The following is a 20,261-nucleotide window of genomic DNA, read 5'->3' as shown; positions in this document are numbered from 1 at the left end:
TTATATATAAATAAGAAAAATAAAAAATCATGGATTATCCGTAGATTATTAATAGATATTTGAGACTAAGATATAGAAAAGATTTTTAATAATAAAGAAATGAGCTTCTAAATATTTTCTTTGACAAATTACAAGCTACTTGTTTACTTAAAACAATAATTGATCATTGGAAATGTATAAAATATATTGCATTTTCTGGATTTATTTATAGTTTTGAAATTTATAACTTTCTACTCTGATATTTATAATATAAAGTATTTCATATAAAATATAAATTTGGATGATTTCATCCATTTATATTCCGGTAAGAACTCAGAATAAAAAAATTTTACAGCATAAACTCAAATATTTTATATTGTCTATAATTACTACTTTACAACATAAATATCTCTGATAGAAAGTTGAAACTTAGTATAAATAATACTAGAAAAAAAAGATTAGAATTTGTTATAGATATTTATTTATATTATTGACTTTTAAATATACTAAAGTGAACAAAAAAGTCTTTATTATAATATTTAAATTTCTTTTTATGAGCTACTTAATATTCAAAGTATTTTTTTTTTAATAATAATTTAAGAGTATTGACACATTTTGATAATGATGAAACTTATTGAAATATTTGAATCAAATATTATCTAATAAAATGAGGAAAATGTATACCTTTTTTTTTTTTTCTTTATGATAATAGGTCTTTTGGGTATAGTCGAAAGTATTTATTTAATGATTTAATTAATTCGCTAAATCAAAAATTTTAAAAAGCAAATTCTTCAGTTACAATCAATTAGAATACAAAGGTTTAAAATAAATTCACTTTAAGTAAAAGAAAAATCACTATTAAATTTAGTTTTTGATTCATTTAAAGTATCTGAATCTGCAATACCTCTGGAAAATTGTTGATAAGTTCTTAAAAAAGCTATATATATTTCAGTTAAATAAAATTTTAAATAACTAGGAATATGTTCATTTATTATTTCAAGTGTTCTATCCTTAGTTAATAACATAGCTCTTTCTCCAAATAAAATTGCTGCAAGGTTACAGAATGATTTAAATTCTACATCTGAGGGTCTAACAAAACCTTGAGTATCTCTTACATTCCCTTGAAGTATTATTTCTTCAGTTATTACCTTGAAATACATTGCAGAAGCAGTAATTTCAATAAGATTCAATGTCTGAGGATTCAATAACTTATTACCCCTAATTTGTTGAATTTTGCACTGTTTCCATGCATAATGCCTTCTACATACCCTTACACCAAATTCATATCTTGTGAATTCCGATTTCCATGCTTTAGGAACTCCCAGAAACATAGTTTTACTACTAGGTACAGTATTATATTTTTCTATTCTTTGTAACATATTCTTAATTTGTTCTTCTGTACTCTCAAAAAGGTATCTAATCCGTTTCTGTAATATTTCCGGACAATCATAGTTGAAAAATAAATATGGGATACCATCAATCGATTTTTTCTCTCGAACTATCTGATATGTACCTTGATTTTCTAATAAAAGAGATCTTAGCTTCAATGGTAATTTATATATTTCAAAATTTTCGTAAGACATAAGCAATTCAATTGATGCAGGACAAAGTAAGCTTGGATCAGCATTCAATTTTTCAGTGTACTTATATTCTGGAGAATCCTCCTTTAATTTTGTTGGATAAGCTATTTCAAGATACATAGTAATAGTATTAACAAAAAACATAGTAAAGAAATCAATTCCGGCTCTTTGTAATGGAGTTCCATTAAGATATTTTCTTGCAAATTCAAATTCAGGTAGGTTCTGAAATACTCGCTGATGTCTATTTGCCCATGACTCACATGATAGCCAACGAGGAGTAGTACTGCAGTACAAGATAGCCACTTCCCAAGGGACTCTTTGCCATTGATATATTTGGGAATTCCAGATGTATTGCCACCCTAAAGAATTAACGCAAGCTACATTAAACAATATAGAATTAACATTATATGTTGAATTTGCAATGTTACATATATCATTAAAAGTTCCAATGCGAATTGGAAGCTCATTGATGGTTCTTGGTAAAGTATCCATGATCTGTGTCGAAAACATTTTAAAAGCTTCATTGTTCAACTTCTTGGTTTCAGCCTCATCATTCAACAAGTGGGGGTTTCCCTCTGCAAATTTTGAATTTTCCATACAGTTATACGTCACTAGACCACTCTTGATGCATATTGATTTTAAATCTTCTAGATAAACATTATTCAATGTATGTGTTCTAATTATATGTCCTAAAAACCCATATGGATCATTCATTGGAGTATAACTTACTTCAGGGATGATTGCAGATATATCCCAAAATTTTTGGACAGATTTTTGTGCTTTATCAGCTTCCTTTTTATCTATTTTAATTCTATTTCCAATATTATGTACAATTCCCTCCATTTTCAAAGATTTAGTGCATAATGAAAAAGGTTCTTTAGTAAATGCCATTTGGTATGTCATAATACAAAATGGAAGCAGAGAAATTATTGGAGAATCAGTTCCAAGCAATTGAAGAGAGTAATGTTGTATAGTTTGAGCTGCCTTTTGTAAAACAGGATGGCCACAAGATTGGCCCCAGTATGATCGTGAGCATATATCTGTTGCAACTTTATCATTAATAATGTGGAGTTTTCCATTAATCTCTTTTCTAAACAAAGTTTCTCCTTGGAGTGTATGCATACAAGCACTATTAAAATCTTTAAATTGTTTATCTTTAAGTTTCCTATGAATTTTTAAGGCAGTTCCACAGAAATCAAGATAGCTTAAAGGTAATTCATTGTCTAATTTTAGTCCCCTTTCAATCCAAAAGTATGAGACTACTATTTCTAAAAGCTCAAAAGCAATGATATCGATATATATTCCTTTAAATAAGCGTTGCAAAACTTCATTTTCAATTGGTTTATTTAATTGTATATTTGCAACATAATTATCTACAGTATAAATATCATCACAGGATTTCCATATTGGTGATTTACGGCATAGAATAGCAGCAGTTACATAATGTAATCCTCCAAATTCACTCATTAGTACATTAATACAAGACTGAACGAATGAAATTGTATAAATTGAAATAGCCAAATCTTCAACCACTTCAAATTGAGGATTTTGTTTATTTTTCAAAGTATTGTTCATCATAAATAGTCCTTGAAGTTGTCCTTGTACTTTTCTTCTATATTCTTGGCTCATCACTTTTCCTTGATAATCTTCTATTATATATTCTTGCTTATATACTTTTCTTAAAATTTTTTCTACTACTTGACAGATACTATCAATACCTGTTCTGGGAGGATTTAAGAAAGGATCAGTTGTACCTGGTAATATAATATTAGATCCGTGCAATTGATTTGCAAAGTTTCTTGCAATAACTTCAACTATTTCGAAGAAAGTGTACCAATTTTCATGTTTTCCGCTTGGAGGACGTAGTGAGCATAATGTTTGATATTGATAAAACGAAAAATCATCTTCATGAATCAAGTATAATATGGAATTCCAACCTAAGAAGTAAGTAGGTGGGATGTAAACTTTACTGTTATATTCACTTTCAAGTAAAGCTTTTTTATACAATATAAAGAGCTCTTCAAAATCTAGGATGATACCTTTTAATATATAAAGACCATATCTATATAAATACTGGATACATTTGAGTACTGAAGGTAATGCATCTCTTCCATACATCATTGGGGGAGGGCAATTATATCCTAGTTTATTCATCTCTTTAATTTCTTGTGGTAATGGATCTATATGTGGTAGCATAATGCTTAAATGAGGGTATTTTTCTTTTAAATTATGGTATAAAAATTCATAGAATTTATAGACTTCTGGATTTAATGACTGTTTTCTCCAATATTCTTCACTTACTACTTTCTTACTGGTTTTCTTCTGAAAATCATAGCTTTGAAAACGATTGATTGTTAGCCACATCCTTTGCAGAAAATTTCTGGCCTTTTTTGACATGGATATTTGCCATTCCGTAAGTTCTTTACACAATCTTTTGGTATATATTTTAATATTCTGAGATGGGACTGATTTCTTGAGGTCGTTATTTTGTGTTAAAATGAAATTCCATATTCCATCTATTTCGAGGAATAAGTTTTTTAAGCCTTCCAAGCACCATTTCTTAAACTTTTTAGTTGGCAAATTCTTAAGAGAAGTATATGCTATAAGTTTTCTACCTAATCTTGTATATTCTTCTAACTCTTTGATAGATCGATTTGATCCATTTGGTAGCTTAGACAAGTCAACCAGTTTATTATTTCTTGAGAATATACCTTTTTCATACCACCTGGGCTTAAGAGCATTCTCTAGTTTTTTTCGTTTGATAAGTTCCTCCTTATTTCCACTTTTTTTGTTACTTGTATTCTTTTCTAATTCTCGATAAGTTGATAATTTGTTAAGAGCCTCAGAAATATCCAAATCTTTATATAATCTCCTCAATTCTTCTCTTTTAACTTGTTCTGAAGTTTTAGCTGGAATCCCTAATATTGGACTCAGGACCATTATGGCAGATCTACAGAACATCTCAGGTATTACATTAAGAATACCTATTGATCTAATATATGAAAATATCCGCAAAGCCAATTCACCAGCTAGATAATCACTTGGATCACGTGCAGGATGTGAAGAAGGGATTACATCTAAGCTACACTTCGGTCTAGCTAAAAATAAATCTTTGCAAGTTGCTCCTATAGCCTGTCTAATTTTCGGAGGAAATTCATAAATTTGTTTATCCTTCCATTGATCACGAGAGGGTAAAGAACTGTAGATTTTAGAACAATCTGAGAGAAAAGTTCTTAGCCTAAACATTTTATCGATATCTTCATCAGTAAACTTTTTCAATGCATTCTTTATATCCTCTTTTGTAATATGTCTCTGATACTTGATGTTATCGGGGAAAAAAAATAGAACTTCTTGTAATGGAATGTCAATTGAATTGAATTTAAATCTCCTCATACTGTATAAATAATTGAATCTTCTGATTTCACGCTCCTTTCTAGTACTTTTTAAATTGGTTTCCGAGAAGATAGGATATAGTATATATGAATTTAAATTTATAAGTTGTTTAGTTACAACACACATATCACTAAACGGATATTGTGGAACAAAATTATGTATAAGTCTGGAAAAGTGGTAAGATAAATGATCAACAACTCTGTCGTGTGATGTTGGAATATAATCTGGATGATTGCGAGGTAAATGATGACAGGTAGGCCATGGAAATTTCGGATCTTCAACTTTAAAGCAAGGATCATCAGAATGTAAAGCTTTGGGATTTTCCAAAAGATTTTCTAGAATTCTTTTCCAATATGAGACCTGCATAGATGGAGTTATGAATATGTGAAGATGATGCTGAAAAAACCGACAAAACCATCTTGCAGTTTTCACATTCTTTGGTACTGTCAACATATATCCTTCTTTCTTTAATTTTTTGTACCAATTTGCATGAATATTTAATTCTTTGATTATAATACCGTCTTCTTTAAGTATTGTATGAATAGATTCCAGTACATCTCTTTCATGAGGCCAAGAGTCAAATGGTGATTTTTTCAATATTAATTTATCCATAAATGTTTCATAATTTGGAATTCTTTTTCCTGTCAGAGCATTATAGCTATGTTTCCAAATTTCATAGGCTCTATATGGAGGAATATATCTATCTAAGATATACCTAGTCGCTCTAATCAAATATCTTGTCGATAAGATAGAATTACTAGCTATTATACTTGGTATATAAGTTCCACGTTGTAACATAGTTATCCTATGCTTTAGTTTCAAATTCCCTATAGAATTTAGATTAGCTGTAATATCAGGTAAATCAATAGGATCTTGTAAATATCGGAACTCCTTAATTTCTGTTATAGTTTTAATGGCATGGTTAATATCTTCTATTGTTGGGTAGTGGTCATTGAGTTGTTTCTTAATAACATTTTCTTTTATCAAGATTTTAAAATAATTATCTCCATAGTTTCTAATCCCCTTTAAAAAAATTTTTATACATATCGATCTAGAAGCTTCTGGAGTCAAGTATATTAATCTTAGGTGTCGCACTAACCAAAATAAGAAGTTTGTGCATATTGAAATATCTAAACAATCAAAAAAGTATCCATATGATAGAAATTGAATGAATTTACGGGTTTGTACATCATCCATAATCTCAAAATCAGGAATAATAAGTTCCATCTCAGAAGGATTATCGTTGATATTAACTGATTTGAAACAGTACAGTGCTGACTCTTCATTTTCGCCAAATTTCTCTACAAAGTCTTTAAATGCTTCGTGAGATGCCTCTCTAATATATGTTCTTAATTCCCTAAATGTAAATGTTTTAGGACAATTATTAATAATTTTAAAGGTATTAAGTTCTGGATTTTGTCGGTGACAGCTACTTAACGCTGTATATATCACTACAATCCAATAAAAAACATTTAAAGTATACCAAAACATCTGTTTGTTATTAATCGGTAACAAGGAAATTAGAATATTTTAATCTAAAACCCTTACCATGTTATAATTATTATTAGAGTTTGTTGAATTAGTTCATTACTCTTTAGTCAATTATTGCTGATATTCCCTAGAGGTCAATTTTAATGGTGCATGTTTTTGCGTGGGGGTTTTCTGCGTAAATAGCGCCATTTATACGCGCGGACAAATGATGATCTGTAGTATCCCTTGTTTCTAAATCCAAAAAACAAGGTGTAGATTTATTAATTATAAAGTGTTTTGTACTTTGAAATATACAAATATATGTTCATAAAAGGTTCCGAGCTGGATAAATAGTGAGAATTTGTTTTTCTATAAATCATAATAAGTTTATATGTAAGCTTTTGGAGGCGGCCTTGAATTACAAGGCGGAATTGAATATTCTCTAAGTACCCTCCTGTATAAAGTAATGGAATATGTAAATAATGTCTTCTGGTAAAATTTACAAGGAGATAGAGAATTATAGTTCCCTCTTATCGAATAGTAGTAAGTATGAAAGGGGATCTTCAAGAGGTATTACTCCAGAACTTACTGCTTCTTGGTGGTCAAAGCTCACCTTTTCTTGGTTCTCGTCTTTTATGGATGATGCATATGAAGTAGAACCTGATTTAGATAAATTGTTTGACTTACCGGAGTTTGATACTCCAACTTATAAACTCCCTTTATTTGAAAAGTACTGGAGCTATGAGCTGAAAAAACATGGTTTTAAAAGTGATTCTAGTGAGAATAATTTTACTGAAAATACTCATAATAAAACTAATGACTTAAAATTAACAGATCCACTAGTGAGAAAGAGTAGGATATCTATAATTTTGGTATTATTTAAATGTTTTAAGATTCATTTCATTATAACACTGTTCCTTGTAATTCTTTCTAGTTTTGCAAACTTATCTCAGCCAATTTTTTTAAGAAAGTTACTTTTGTATACTAAGGAAGATAATTTAATACTTTATAAACCAGAAAATTCGTTTACAGGCTCTTTATGGAGTTATATAAGTGGAAATAAACACATAAATTCGAACTTAGTTTTTCAAGGTTTTATTTTGATCGTATTGATTACAGTATTAAATATTATACACTTTTTACTTAAAAAACAGGAGACATTAGTAGTGTCAAATGTTGGACGCTATATTAGGGATTTATTTACGGGATTAATATATCGTAAAGTTTTAAAGATGAACTCTTCAATAGTTCGTGATAACTCAAATAAGCAATACCAGAAAAGGAAATTATCTGTTGCTTCTGTACTCTCCTCTAATACAGCAAATGAAATCTATGGAATTTCAGGCAATTTAGTAAATCTTTTATCTAATGATATATCTCGTTTTAGTCGACTTTATTCTGCTCACGAGTTTTATTCAAGTATTATATCTTTAACGATAGCAATTTGTCTTTTGTATATTTACATTGGGATATCAGGCTTGGCTGGTGTTTTAGTTATGATTATACATGTGATTTTATGTGTAATTGCTCTGAATTACCGTGCTATAGAAAGGAAACCATTTTCAAAAGTGAGAGATGAACGTATTCTACATATTTCTGAATATCTAAGTAATGTTAAAATAATTAAGTGTTATTGCTGGGAAGATATCTTTATTAATAAGATTTACAAGATACGTCAAAAAGAGATTAAAAGTCTATTTATTCAAGGTTTTTATTCGGCACTATCATTTCTCTGTGGAGGAGTGGTTTTACACGCAACACTTGCCACGATTGTAGTTTGCTCATACATGGGCCAAAATATAGACCAAGCAAACATTTTTTTTGCCTATTCAATGTATGATATTATATGTGAAATCCTGTTACTTTTCCCAAAGTCCTATGCTGCTTTTGTTGACATATTACTTTCTTGTAAAAGGGTCAACGAGTTTCTTCTTATGGAAGAAAATAAGTGTAATAGATTTAAGGAAGCTCAGAAACAAAGAAATTATCTTAATAAAAAGTTTGGAATGATTCTTTTTGAAAATGTTGATTTGTATTGGTCCAATGGTACTCTTTTACTTAGAAATGTTTCTTTTGAAGCTGTTTCAGGTGAAATAACTGCTGTTATTGGTTGTATTGGGAGTGGAAAAAGTGGACTTTTGGGAGCTATTGCTGGGGAGATTACTCCCAAAGGGGGTAAATTTGAGTGCATTGGCAGTGTAGCATATGTTACTCAAGTTCCCTGGATATTCACAGGTACTATAAGGGAAAATATTATTTTAGGATCTTCTTATAATGTAGATTGGTATAATACTGTTATCAATGCATGTGCTTTAAAGGAAGATTTTTCTATATTACCCCATAGTGATCATACTATGATAGGTGAGGAAGGTTTAAATTTATCTGGTGGACAAAAACAAAGGATAAGCTTAGCTAGAGCCGTATATCAGAAAGCTTCAATATATGTTTTAGATGACTGTTTAAGTGCTCTTGATCCCAATGTTGCAGCTCACATAATTCAAGAATGTATATGTGGTATTTTAAAAGAAGCATGTATTATATTTGCTACTCATAATTTAGATATTGTTTCTTATGCTCATAGGTTATTAATTCTTGATCATCATAATAAATGTCCTATATTTATTCGTGAGCCTAAAGATTTAACGTCAATAAATGATTATGAGTCATTTATAGGCTCAATTAATACACAAGTGTGTTCAATATATAAAAAACAAATTTCAAACTCTCAAAAAGTTAGTGAACTTCGAGAACTTAAAGTTTCTGACAGAACCACTGAAGAATATATTTCAACATATAATAATGAATTTTATGAAGAAGAGGAACTGAAAAAGGGGAGAATCTCTTTTGATACATATAAATCTTACATTGTTGCATTTGGTAAGATTAACCTCCTTATTTTAATTGGACTCAATTTTGTTGGGGCATTAATACAAGTATATGGAGTTTTTTTTATTGGGCATTGGTCAGAGTTTTACTCTACTGTTGATTATGGACATGCACTGAAAGTCTGTATTTTTATTTCAATATTATTTCCACTAATACTGATATTATCATGGATTTTAATTTACTATGGAGGAATTCTTGTATCGAGTATTTATCACAATAAACTACTAAGATATATTAAAATTACTCCTTTTACTTTTTTTGAAAAGACACCTATAGGTAGAATTTTGAATAGATTTACTTCAGACTTATTTTTAGTAGATGAGTCATTACCCCAAATGTTTGGTAACTTAGTTTTGGCCATTATACAATTTTCAGTGTGGTCTATCCTAACTTTGTATATAACTCCACAACTTATATTTTGCATACCTATTATAACCTATTTATGTTATAAAGTAACTAAAAAGTATCCCCCAGTAATAAGACAGGGAGAAAGACTATCAGGAGTACTACTAGCTCCAATTTCATCTCAGGTAACTGAAACTATGAATGGTTTATCTACAATACGTGCATTTAATTCTGAAGATTTATTTATTAAAAGAATGGATAAAGCTATAACAGCTCTGAGTAGGGTCAGGTATCATATGGATATTGCATCTTGTTGGCTATACCTTCGTCTTGAAATTATTGGTTGTATTGGATTATTTTGTGGTGGTATGTTTGGAGTTATTTTAGTATCATTTAATTCAGAATATACTCAGTTTTTAGGCTTCCTATTATCTTTTGTTATGACGACATCAGGTTGGATAAGATTTATCATCTTTGTTCTTATTTGTCTAGAAGCAGATATGATAGGACTTGAAAGAATTAAATCATATGTGGACAACTATATTTCAGAAAATAATGCGAATCTTTCATTATTTAAAGCCAATAAACAATGTCTCTCAAAAGGAAAAGTAGAATTTATTAATCTAGAATTAAAATATGATGGAGTGTTTCCTATTTTAAAAAATGTCAACTTCTATATAGAATCTGGTGAGAAAATTGGTATCGTTGGGAGAACAGGATCAGGAAAAAGTAGTATGTTCACAGTACTTTTGAGATTAGTTGAACCCTCAAAAGGAATTATAAAAGTTGATGATATTGATATTTCTTCTATACATACTAATGAACTTAGAAGAAAAATATTTATAATACCACAAGACCCAGTAATATTTTCTGGCACTATTAGATTTAATATTGACCCTGTATCCGAATATACTGATAAAGAGGTACTTGAAGCACTTTATAGGTCAAATCTTCACCATACAATAAATTCACTACCTGATGGTATAAACTATATCTTGGATTCAGGTGGTAGCAACCTAAGCGTTGGACAAAAACAACTAATATGTTTAGCTAGGGCCGTTCTGCGAAAGCCTAAAATTCTTTTACTTGATGAAGCAACATCTTCCATTGATACATATACAGAGTCTCTAATACAAGAAACAATTAACAGGGAATTTCAAGAAGCTACAGTATTGACTATTGCTCATAGGATACAAACTATTATACATTCAGACAAAGTGATGGTCATAGATTGTGGTCAGATAGCTGAATTTGACTCTCCTCAAAATTTGATAAATAAATCATCAGGTCTATTTAGCTCATTGGTTAATGCATCGTCCTAAATGTATAATACTTTTATACTACTAAACTAAAAGCCCAACTTTTAATCAAGTGATACCCATAAAAATTAAATATAATTCCCTACTTATTGTTCAATGTTTATTTGTACTCTTCTTATTACTATTAATGATCATTTATATTATCACTGTTTGCAACTTTTCTATCCCAATATTGGAGCCTAGTATTTTAGAGATACCGGGGGTTTGATTATCACCCTAAATTATACCGGGATCCTTTAAGAAACTATCTAATATGTAACTACTTATTCTATTCAAAGTTCTAATTTTATACTATATTGCAGGCTTTAGAATAATTAGGGAATTATTAATCTTAATAAATCTGGATTTGTGCTACATGATAATTACCTTTTATAGAATATTGTTAAACAAGATTCTTCATTTAATAGATTAACCACTAGTACAAAATCTTAAATAATAAATATAATCAAATTTATTATCAGTTAATAGTTACTTCTAAAATTAAACAAATGACGTATTTAATACTTTTAAAATAAAAACTTAACTAGATTATCACTGGTAACCTTTAAGTTGTATATACATTAATTAATTATCACATCATCTATCTAATAAAATATAATTGAATATTCCAATAATGTACTAATCTATAAAGTGGTCTCAGTAGTGTATTTGAAGATTAGAAGCTATACTTCAATATTACAATTTGCACGTATTTAGATTTCTAAAACTTTATTAGACAATACAGCAGCATCCTTACTCAATATAACTAGAGCCTCTATTTAATATTAAACTGATTCAACTACATCTTACTATATCAAGTGTGTAAGTATTTCAATATTTAATATAATTAATAGTAAATCTCTCCACATTATTTCCACTGGTTATTTCGCCACTAAAATGGGTGGAATTATAAAACGACCTGAAAGCGCCTTTGACCACTACAGATATCTTAATGCGACGGTACCGGATAAAATGAAATGGTCCAATATTTGCAATTTATATTTAATATGGCTAAACCCTCAGATCAAAAATTTGAACATAAACCAAAAAATGATGCTAATTGCAATTCGAATGAAATAGGACTTACTGAAGATGTCGATCCTTCTAGAGGGGTAACTCCTGAGGTAATTGCATCTTGGTGGTCTAGACTAACGTTTTCTTGGTTTAACCAAATAATGGATGATGCATATTCTTCTAATTTAAGGAGTAGTGATTATTATGACTTACCGGACTTTGATACACCTACTTATAAATTGGAAGTATTCAAAAAGTTTTGGAAGAATGAATTAGAAAGATGTGGGTTGACTACAGAAGGAAATGAAACAAAATTCATTGATAAAAGAAATGATAATGACATGAAGTATTTATTATCAAGAAGGTTTCGTCAGAAAATGAAGCCCTCTCTGATTAGATCTTTACTTTATACTTTTAAAATGTACTTTATAGTAATTTTCATTTTAGTAGTACTTGCTGACTCTAGTTCTTTAGCACAGACAATTGTATTAAAGAAACTATTATTATATATTCAGAATTCCGATAAAACCTTGAGTGATAATAGCTTGGTACAATTACCTTGGTGGGTTAGAGTACTGGGAGCATCACAACAAATTGATTGGTCGAAAGTTAAGCATGGACTTATTTTGATCTGTTTAATGACACTTTTGACATTAATCTTTCCAATTTTGAAACAGCAAGAGTATAGACTTGTAACAAATGTTGGTCGCTACTCAAGGAGTTTAGTTTCAGGTTTTATATACCGTAAATTGATGAATATGGACACTTATGTATTTCGTGATAACACAAAGCATAATTATAAGGTACAAAGGCTATCACTTGGTGCATCTTCAACGGCATCATCCTATTATAGATCAAGTGAAACTTCTAATATTACTGATAATGTGGTTAACCTTCTTGGTAATGATGCTGCAAGATTTAGTAGATTAATAACAGCTCATTTGTTTTATTCAGGGATATTTATTTTTGTAGCATGTACAGTTCTGTTGTATATACAGCTTGGTATTTCAGCACTTTTCGGAATATTATTTGTAATATTAAATGTTTTGATTAGTGTAATATCACTTCATTATCGTGCATTAGAAAGGAAACCTTATTTGGAATCACAGGATAATAGAATACGTTCTACTAATGAATATCTTTCCTGTATTAAGGTAATAAAGTGTTATGCATGGGAAGACTGCTTTGTTGATAGAATTCAGGAATATCGTAATATAGAGATAAAAAGTTTAATAATTCAAGGTTTTTACAGAGCTTTATCAATGAGTATATATAGTACACCTATGCAAGCAACTCTGGTAACAGCTATTGTATACACAATTATGGGAAATAAGTTAGACCCTGCGACAGTTTTTTATGCTGAGAGTCTATTTGATACATTAAGTATGTCTTTGTCATGTTTCCCATTTTCTTATGCATCTTTTTATGATTTAATTCTTGCTTGCAATAGGATACGTGATTTTTTACTATTACCTGAAAAGAAAAATTTAGAAAGTTTAGAAACAAAGGTATCTTTATCACAACAACAAAATACTTCTAATAACATAGATGGAAGTATTTCTTTTGAAGATGTTGATCTATATTGGCCTAATGGAAGTTTATTATTACGTGATGTTTCATTTAAAGTATCTTCTGGTGAAGTGACAGCAATTATTGGTTCAATAGGTAGTGGTAAGACAGGTTTACTTTCAGCCATAATTGGAGATATATCTCCTAAAAAAGGCAAGATTAAGTGTGTGGGGAATCAAGCTTATGTTGCACAAATTCCCTGGATTCAGACGGGTACAATCCGTGATAATATTTTGTTTGGTGCAAAATTTGACTCTATTTGGTATGACACAGTAATAAGAGTTTGTGCACTGTGGATGGATTTTCAAGTATTACCAAATGGTGATAAGACTTTAATTGGCGAAAAAGGAGTCAACCTTTCTGGTGGTCAAAGACAAAGGATCAGTTTAGCTAGGGCAGTATACCAGAAAGCATCTGTATATATATTGGATGATTGTTTGAGTGCTGTTGATAGTCATGTGGCAGCACATATATTCAAGAATTGTATATGTGGCATACTAAGTGACAAGTGTGTGGTACTTGTAACACATAAATTAGATATTATTCCACATGTCGATCAGGTAGTATTATTTGATGCTATTAGAAAAAATCAGGTATATGCCGGTAATCCAATGGGTTTATCTATGTTACCATCATTTACATTCCAAAAGTTATCTTTTGAAAATACAGTGATAGATGAAGAATGCGAACAAGAAGATATAGTTTCCAATTCTAAGGTAATTCAACCAAAAAATTCTGGACCATCTTATAAAGTTTTCTCGTCATATATAAATTCAGAAACTGTTGATAAGGATGCAATGGAATCTGTACTTGAAAAGGCAAATAATTTATCAAATACATATAATAAACCCAATTCAAAAATATCAGATGGTTTATCTAATATACCAAGGTGTTGTGATGATGATGAAGTCTTAGTAGATGATGTTGTTGCAGTGGATCTCCTGGACGAGCTTGTCTCTAATACAGATAATCCTGGTCAAACGACTCCACGCGGAGCCATGTTTACTGAACTTTGTAACTCCGAACATATGTCAATAGTTTCTACTCCACAAACTACATCTAATTCTCCTTTAAATCTTACATCAAAACACAAAACACCTCGACATCCTTCTTTAGTACACTTTATCCCTAGTTTACAAGTAGGCTTCTTAAAAGGCCGTAAAGCCTCAATAAGGATGAGTGGACGCCAACTAAGATATCATTATAAAGGAGAAGGCGAATCCATTATAAGCGATATTTCAGCTGAATATCATCAAGGTATAGGATCAGAAGAACGTATGAGTATAACTTCGATTATAGATATTGAAAAGGGAATTAAAATTGGTGAAGAGGAAATTGAATTAGGTAGAGTTTCTCATAAAACTTACAAGGCTTACTTTCTGGAATGGGGTTACTTAAATATTTTTGGTACATTATCTTGTCATATTATAGCAGGAATAATTGGAGTAGTCAGCACATTTTGGCTTGGAAATTGGTCTGAGTATTATGACTCAATTAATTGGCACTATGCTGTAAGTGTATATGGAACACTTGCATTATTTTATTCATTATTACATGTAATAGCTACATTACTGATTAGAAATGGTGGAATAAAAGCCTCAACAAGCTTCCACAAAAAACTTTTGATTCGTCTTCGCTATACTACGTTATCTTTTTTTGAAGCTACTCCTGTAGGAAGAATACTAAGTAGATTTACCGGGGATACAACTAATCTGGATGATGCCCTACCAAGGAACTTAGGAGATCTACTAACTGCTGTAGCTAAAATCATTGTCATTATATTTTCAATCAGTCGCGTAACTCCACGTTTCCTAATATGTGTCCCAGTATTGATTTACATGTTTTATCAATTCTCAAAGAAATATGCCCCAATGTTACGTCAAAGTGAAAGATTAGCAGCTGTACGTACAGCTCCTATTCTCTCTCATGTTATAGACACATTAGATGGTTTAACTACAATTCGGGCCTTTAAAGCTCAGGAACGTTTTATTCAGAAAATGGACTGTTTAATTAGATCTGAAAGTCGTATCAGATATCATGTTGAAACATCATATAGATGGTTATTTATAAGACTAGAAGTTATGGGATGTATTGCAGTATTTACTGCTGGAATATTTGGAGTTTTTGTTTTAGCATGTGATCCTAGAAATGCAGGAATCTTTGGTGTATCGTTAACTTTTGCATTGGGAGCTTCAAACTGCCTAAATTTTGGTACGCGTGTTTTAGGTGAAATAGAGGGGGTTATGGTTGGACTTGAACGTATAAGGGATTACACAGAATCTACCCCTTTAGAATCTAAACCAACTAATGAAAATTATAAACTACCCAATAATTGGCCTACTAGTGGTAAAATTCAATTTGAAAAATTCAAATTAAAATATAGATCTGATCTTCCTCTTGTATTAAATAATATTAGTTGTACAATCCTTCCTGGTGAAAAAGTCGGAGTTGTTGGAAGAACTGGAGCTGGTAAGAGTAGTATATTTGCATCAATACTAAGATTAGTAGAACCCTTTTCAGGAAATATTAAAATTGATGATATAGATATCTCATCTATTGGATTATTTGACCTTAGAAGTAGAATATCTATTATTCCCCAGGATCCCATAATATTTTCAGGCACAGTTAGATTCAACCTAGATCCATTGAAACAACATTCAGATGAAGATATATATGAAGTGTTAAATCGTACTCATCTGCGTGGATTTTTTAAATCTATGCCTAATGGTTTATATTCTAAATTAGATGTAGGTGGCCATTCACTTAGTGCTGGTCAAAGGCAACTACTTTGCCTAGCTAGAGCAATATTAAGAAGAAGTAGGGTTGTCTTATTAGATGAAGCCACCTCTTCCGTTGATGTTAACACTGACTCACTGATACAAAAGACACTAAGAATAGAATTTCAAAATTGTACAATTCTTGCGGTCGCACACCGTATTCAAACTGTGATGGACTATGATAGAATTATGGTATTAGATTCTGGGAAGATTGTAGAATTTGACAATCCAGGTGTACTCTTAAGAAATACAAATAGCATATTTTATTCATTGGTCAATGGTTCTAGTTAAGTTAGGTTCTCCCCACAATAAATAACTCATTATACTTTTATTCATTATTGAATCTAAATCTTCATGCTTCAAGTCACTGTAAAAGTGTCACATTCTGGTTTAGTTTACCTTTTTTTAATGTTATTTTACTGTGATTGAAAAGTTTAATAGGAATACTCTGATTCAGTTATGGATAAGTCTCTCTAACACCATAAAGAACTTGAGTAGCTATTTGACAAAATTGCACAAACAATACTAAAATCATATTTTCTGTTACAAAACCAGTACTTTTTCTATCATTAGGAGGAAATTTTACTAAGAAACATGCATGGGTTGACCTTGGATAGCCTGAATTTTTTGTTGGATATCCACTATAAAGTGAAGTAACTTGCAATGAATTTGAATTTCTGTTATATTTAAGATCAATATTTCTATTATACAAATCTACCAAGATAATTATACAATTCTCAATAAATTGCTTCGTATTCATTGAATAGGTAAAATCAAGTGGCATTGAATTTGGTAAAAATAAGATAAAATTGCTCCCTGCTCCTCCTTGAGATGAAACTTGTTGTAACAATTCCCACTGTGAAAATAATGGACCTCTGAAATTTGAATGACTATATGCACTATTTCTATATAGAACCTTAGGGGAGGTTATCTTGTTAGGGAATCTTTGTCTATCAGGTATTGATGGTGGTATTGATGGTGGTATTGATGGTGGTATTGATGGTGGTGTTGATGGTGGTGTTGGTGGTATTGATGGTAGTATTGATGGTAGTATTGATGGTGGTATTGATGGTGGTATTGATGGTGGTATTGATGGTAGTATTGATGGTGGTATTGATGGTGGTATTGATGGTGGTATTGATGGTGGTATTGATGGTGGTATTGATGGTGGTGTTGATGGTGGTGTTGGTGGTAATGATGGTAGTATTGATGGTGGTGTTGATGGCGGTATTGATAGCGGTATTGATGGTGGTAATGATGGTGATAATAAATACTGGTTTATACCCATTAAAAATACACAGAGTTGTCTGAAATAAACTGAAGTTTGAAGAGTGCCCATATCAATATCTTTTAAACTTATATATGCCGGTGTATTCATATAATCCCAATTACTAACAATTAATCTTGTTCCTTTATTTATTCCTTCAGAGAAGGGAGTTTTATTGCTTTTTTCCCAAATCATTTCCATAAATCTCATACAATAATTTACTAAAGAATTGGAAACAAATCCATTTTCATTTTCTTCAGGATATGGGATATTTTTAAGAAATAAGGGATAAGTTTTTGGTAACCCCATTATTTTTGAATTAATTTTCTCTGAACTTTGATAAATAAAATGATAAAATATACTGGGAAATGTAAAATCTGATTCTGGAATTTTATTTCCACTATTAATTACTCCATTACAAAACAACTGTACTGATTTAAGTATCATACTATAAGTTGTTTCATAATTTCTTTGTATGAAGATACGGAATTCTCCAGAATTTGGATATCCAGCTGCTGTGAGGTAATCTACAGATACAATATGGCATTCTTCTTGATCCCTGACTTCGGTTTTTTTTGTACCGATTAGCCATAGGATCATAATTGTTTTGACACATTCAAAATATCTAGTTTGAGTTATTGATGAAGCTAAAAAACCAAATGGTGCATGAGGGGGTAATCCTTTGACACTTAGTTTTTCTATAGAAGTAGAAGCAACTACCAAAGTTGTCCACTGTTTTTGAGCAGGAGATACATCAAGTGACTCACTATATTCCTCGTAAACGGTAGTACAAAACAATTTGATTCCAGTTGAAATAATACTATCATTTACGGTAGAACTACGAACAGTCAGTTCATCTTGAACCAAATTATCTGAGCCTTGAGGAATATATGCTACAAAAAAGGTCACTGTACCATTCGAATTAATTCTATAGGAATTTGAAGCTTTTGACTGCAAGTAAATATCAGTTAAAACAGCAATACAACTATCCACTAAACCCGCAACTGTATTACTAGGAATATAGGTAGCATATACTTGTAAAGGTACCTTAACAATATGTTTTGAACCGGGTCTACTAGGATTAGTGGCCAAAACCAGTTTATTCCACTGTGATTGAGAATCCAATCCAACTTGAAGACTTTTTTTGTTAGGTAAATGAACGGAAGAAGCAATATGAGGAGGGGGAGGATAAAGAGGAAGATAAGGGTGAGGATGAGAATGAGGAGGATGAGAATGAGGAGGATGAGAATGAGGAAGATGAGAATGAGGAGGATGAGAATGAGGAGGATGAGAATGAGGAGGATGAGAATGAGGATGAGGAAAATAAGATGAAGAAGTGGGAAGAGGGATATGAGGTGGAGTATAAGGGGGGTATTGTTGAATTGAAGGATACGCTGGAAAGGGTGATGCAGGGGAAGGAATCGAACTTTGCAAAGGGTTATACTTGTACTTATTTTCCATTCCTGAGAAAATAAGTCTGCAAAATTTTGTCATAATTTCCAATAAATCTTCATTTCTAGTGCTAATGGTACCTCCCACTTTTATATCTGACCTTGGGTTTGGACATTGAAGTTGTACGTAGTTTGCATGAGGTATTCTAACTTGAGTTTTTTGTAAAATATCTTCTAGTAGTTGAGTACAAACATAAATGGCCTCATCTGTACTATTTATTCGGTAAGACAATTGACTTGAGTAATTTTTAGGTAGATCCTTAACTAATGATGAAGCATATAAGTTGACTGATGATAAAGAAGATTTTCTCATATGCGACCATATGTCTTCAGGAGATAAACCAGATAATTTATATCTTCCTGAATCTCCTAAGGCATATTCTAGATAATTGAGCCAAATAAAAACGATTATAGCTTTCATTTTCTTTACAAATAGTATAACTATTTTACCAGTTAAAGAAACTATATATAAATTCTTAGATCTGGGTGGCGGCAGTATCATTAACTAGATTGCAAAATATAATCTCCAACCAGTCTTAAAAGGATGTGCCTCATCTAGATTAACTAATTATATCAGCTACTATCAGTTATTTAATAATTCTCTTTTGTAGTTGCGTTATATTTTGAAAATTCTATTTAACTTTCTACTTTTTTATATATATATTATAGGTTGTATTTTAAACAGTAGTTTATTGCCTGAACAAGAGTAATTATTGTAATTCCACAACATTTTATTATAAAGTATCCAATATATTCTATACTTATATATATTTTAAATAAGTCCAACTCTATAAATACTGTCGTTAATAATTTATTAGCAATAAACTATTGGTTGTGGTATAATCTAGAAGCTGTATCTTTGGTAACTTCATTATTTATAAGATATAATAAACTTCTTAACTAGTGAATTCGTCACATTGTATTAGCACATAGGCATTAATTAATTAATTTGTATACAAATCTAATGGCTTGTTTACAAATTGTAATTCACCTATGCAAATATGGAATTTTCGCATGTATTAAATATACTTATTGCTTGAAATATATCTTTTTTAAACAAGTACTATTTGACTTTGTACTTGTTAAGTGATTGAGTATTTATGAAGATATTGTTTACTTCTGTAGTTTTATATGGAGTTATTTATAATGCATTATAAATATTCATACCACTATCATTTATATAATTTAAATGATAAAAACTACATATATATCAAACTAAAAATACTTATATA

General features: G+C 30.6%; 4 protein-coding genes across 4 annotated transcripts; 2 read left to right on the top strand and 2 right to left on the bottom strand.

Moving 5' to 3' along the window:
* Positions 1-815: 815 nt before the first annotated feature.
* On the bottom strand, positions 816-6,443 carry cand_012570 (uncharacterized protein; the record flags this gene model as incomplete). Its single annotated transcript, XM_067211494.1, has 1 exon — positions 816-6,443. One exon carries the CDS (start codon positions 6,441-6,443, stop codon positions 816-818), a length of 5,628 nt encoding a protein of 1,875 aa, XP_067066902.1.
* Positions 6,444-6,904: 461 nt separating this feature from the next.
* On the top strand, positions 6,905-10,975 carry cand_012560 (ABC transporter family protein; the record flags this gene model as incomplete). Its single annotated transcript, XM_067211493.1, has 1 exon — positions 6,905-10,975. One exon carries the CDS (start codon positions 6,905-6,907, stop codon positions 10,973-10,975), a length of 4,071 nt encoding a protein of 1,356 aa, XP_067066901.1.
* A 983-nt stretch (positions 10,976-11,958) lies between these two features.
* On the top strand, positions 11,959-16,602 carry cand_012550 (ABC transporter family protein; the record flags this gene model as incomplete). The annotated part of the gene is made up of 1 exon (XM_067211492.1): positions 11,959-16,602. One exon carries the CDS (start codon positions 11,959-11,961, stop codon positions 16,600-16,602), a length of 4,644 nt encoding a protein of 1,547 aa, XP_067066900.1.
* Positions 16,603-16,768: 166 nt separating this feature from the next.
* Positions 16,769-19,450, bottom strand: cand_012540 (uncharacterized protein; the record flags this gene model as incomplete). The annotated part of the gene is made up of 1 exon (XM_067211491.1): positions 16,769-19,450. The coding sequence occupies one exon, from the start codon at positions 19,448-19,450 to the stop codon at positions 16,769-16,771; it is 2,682 nt and encodes an 893-aa protein (XP_067066899.1).
* Between the last annotated feature and the right edge of the window lie 811 nt (positions 19,451-20,261).

Source organism: Cryptosporidium andersoni, assembly GCF_001865355.1.
Source record: "Cryptosporidium andersoni isolate 30847 chromosome Unknown contig_40, whole genome shotgun sequence".
In the NCBI taxonomy this organism is placed as follows: Eukaryota; Apicomplexa; class Conoidasida; order Eucoccidiorida; family Cryptosporidiidae; genus Cryptosporidium; species Cryptosporidium andersoni.
This window is presented reverse-complemented; position numbering and strand designations above follow the sequence as displayed.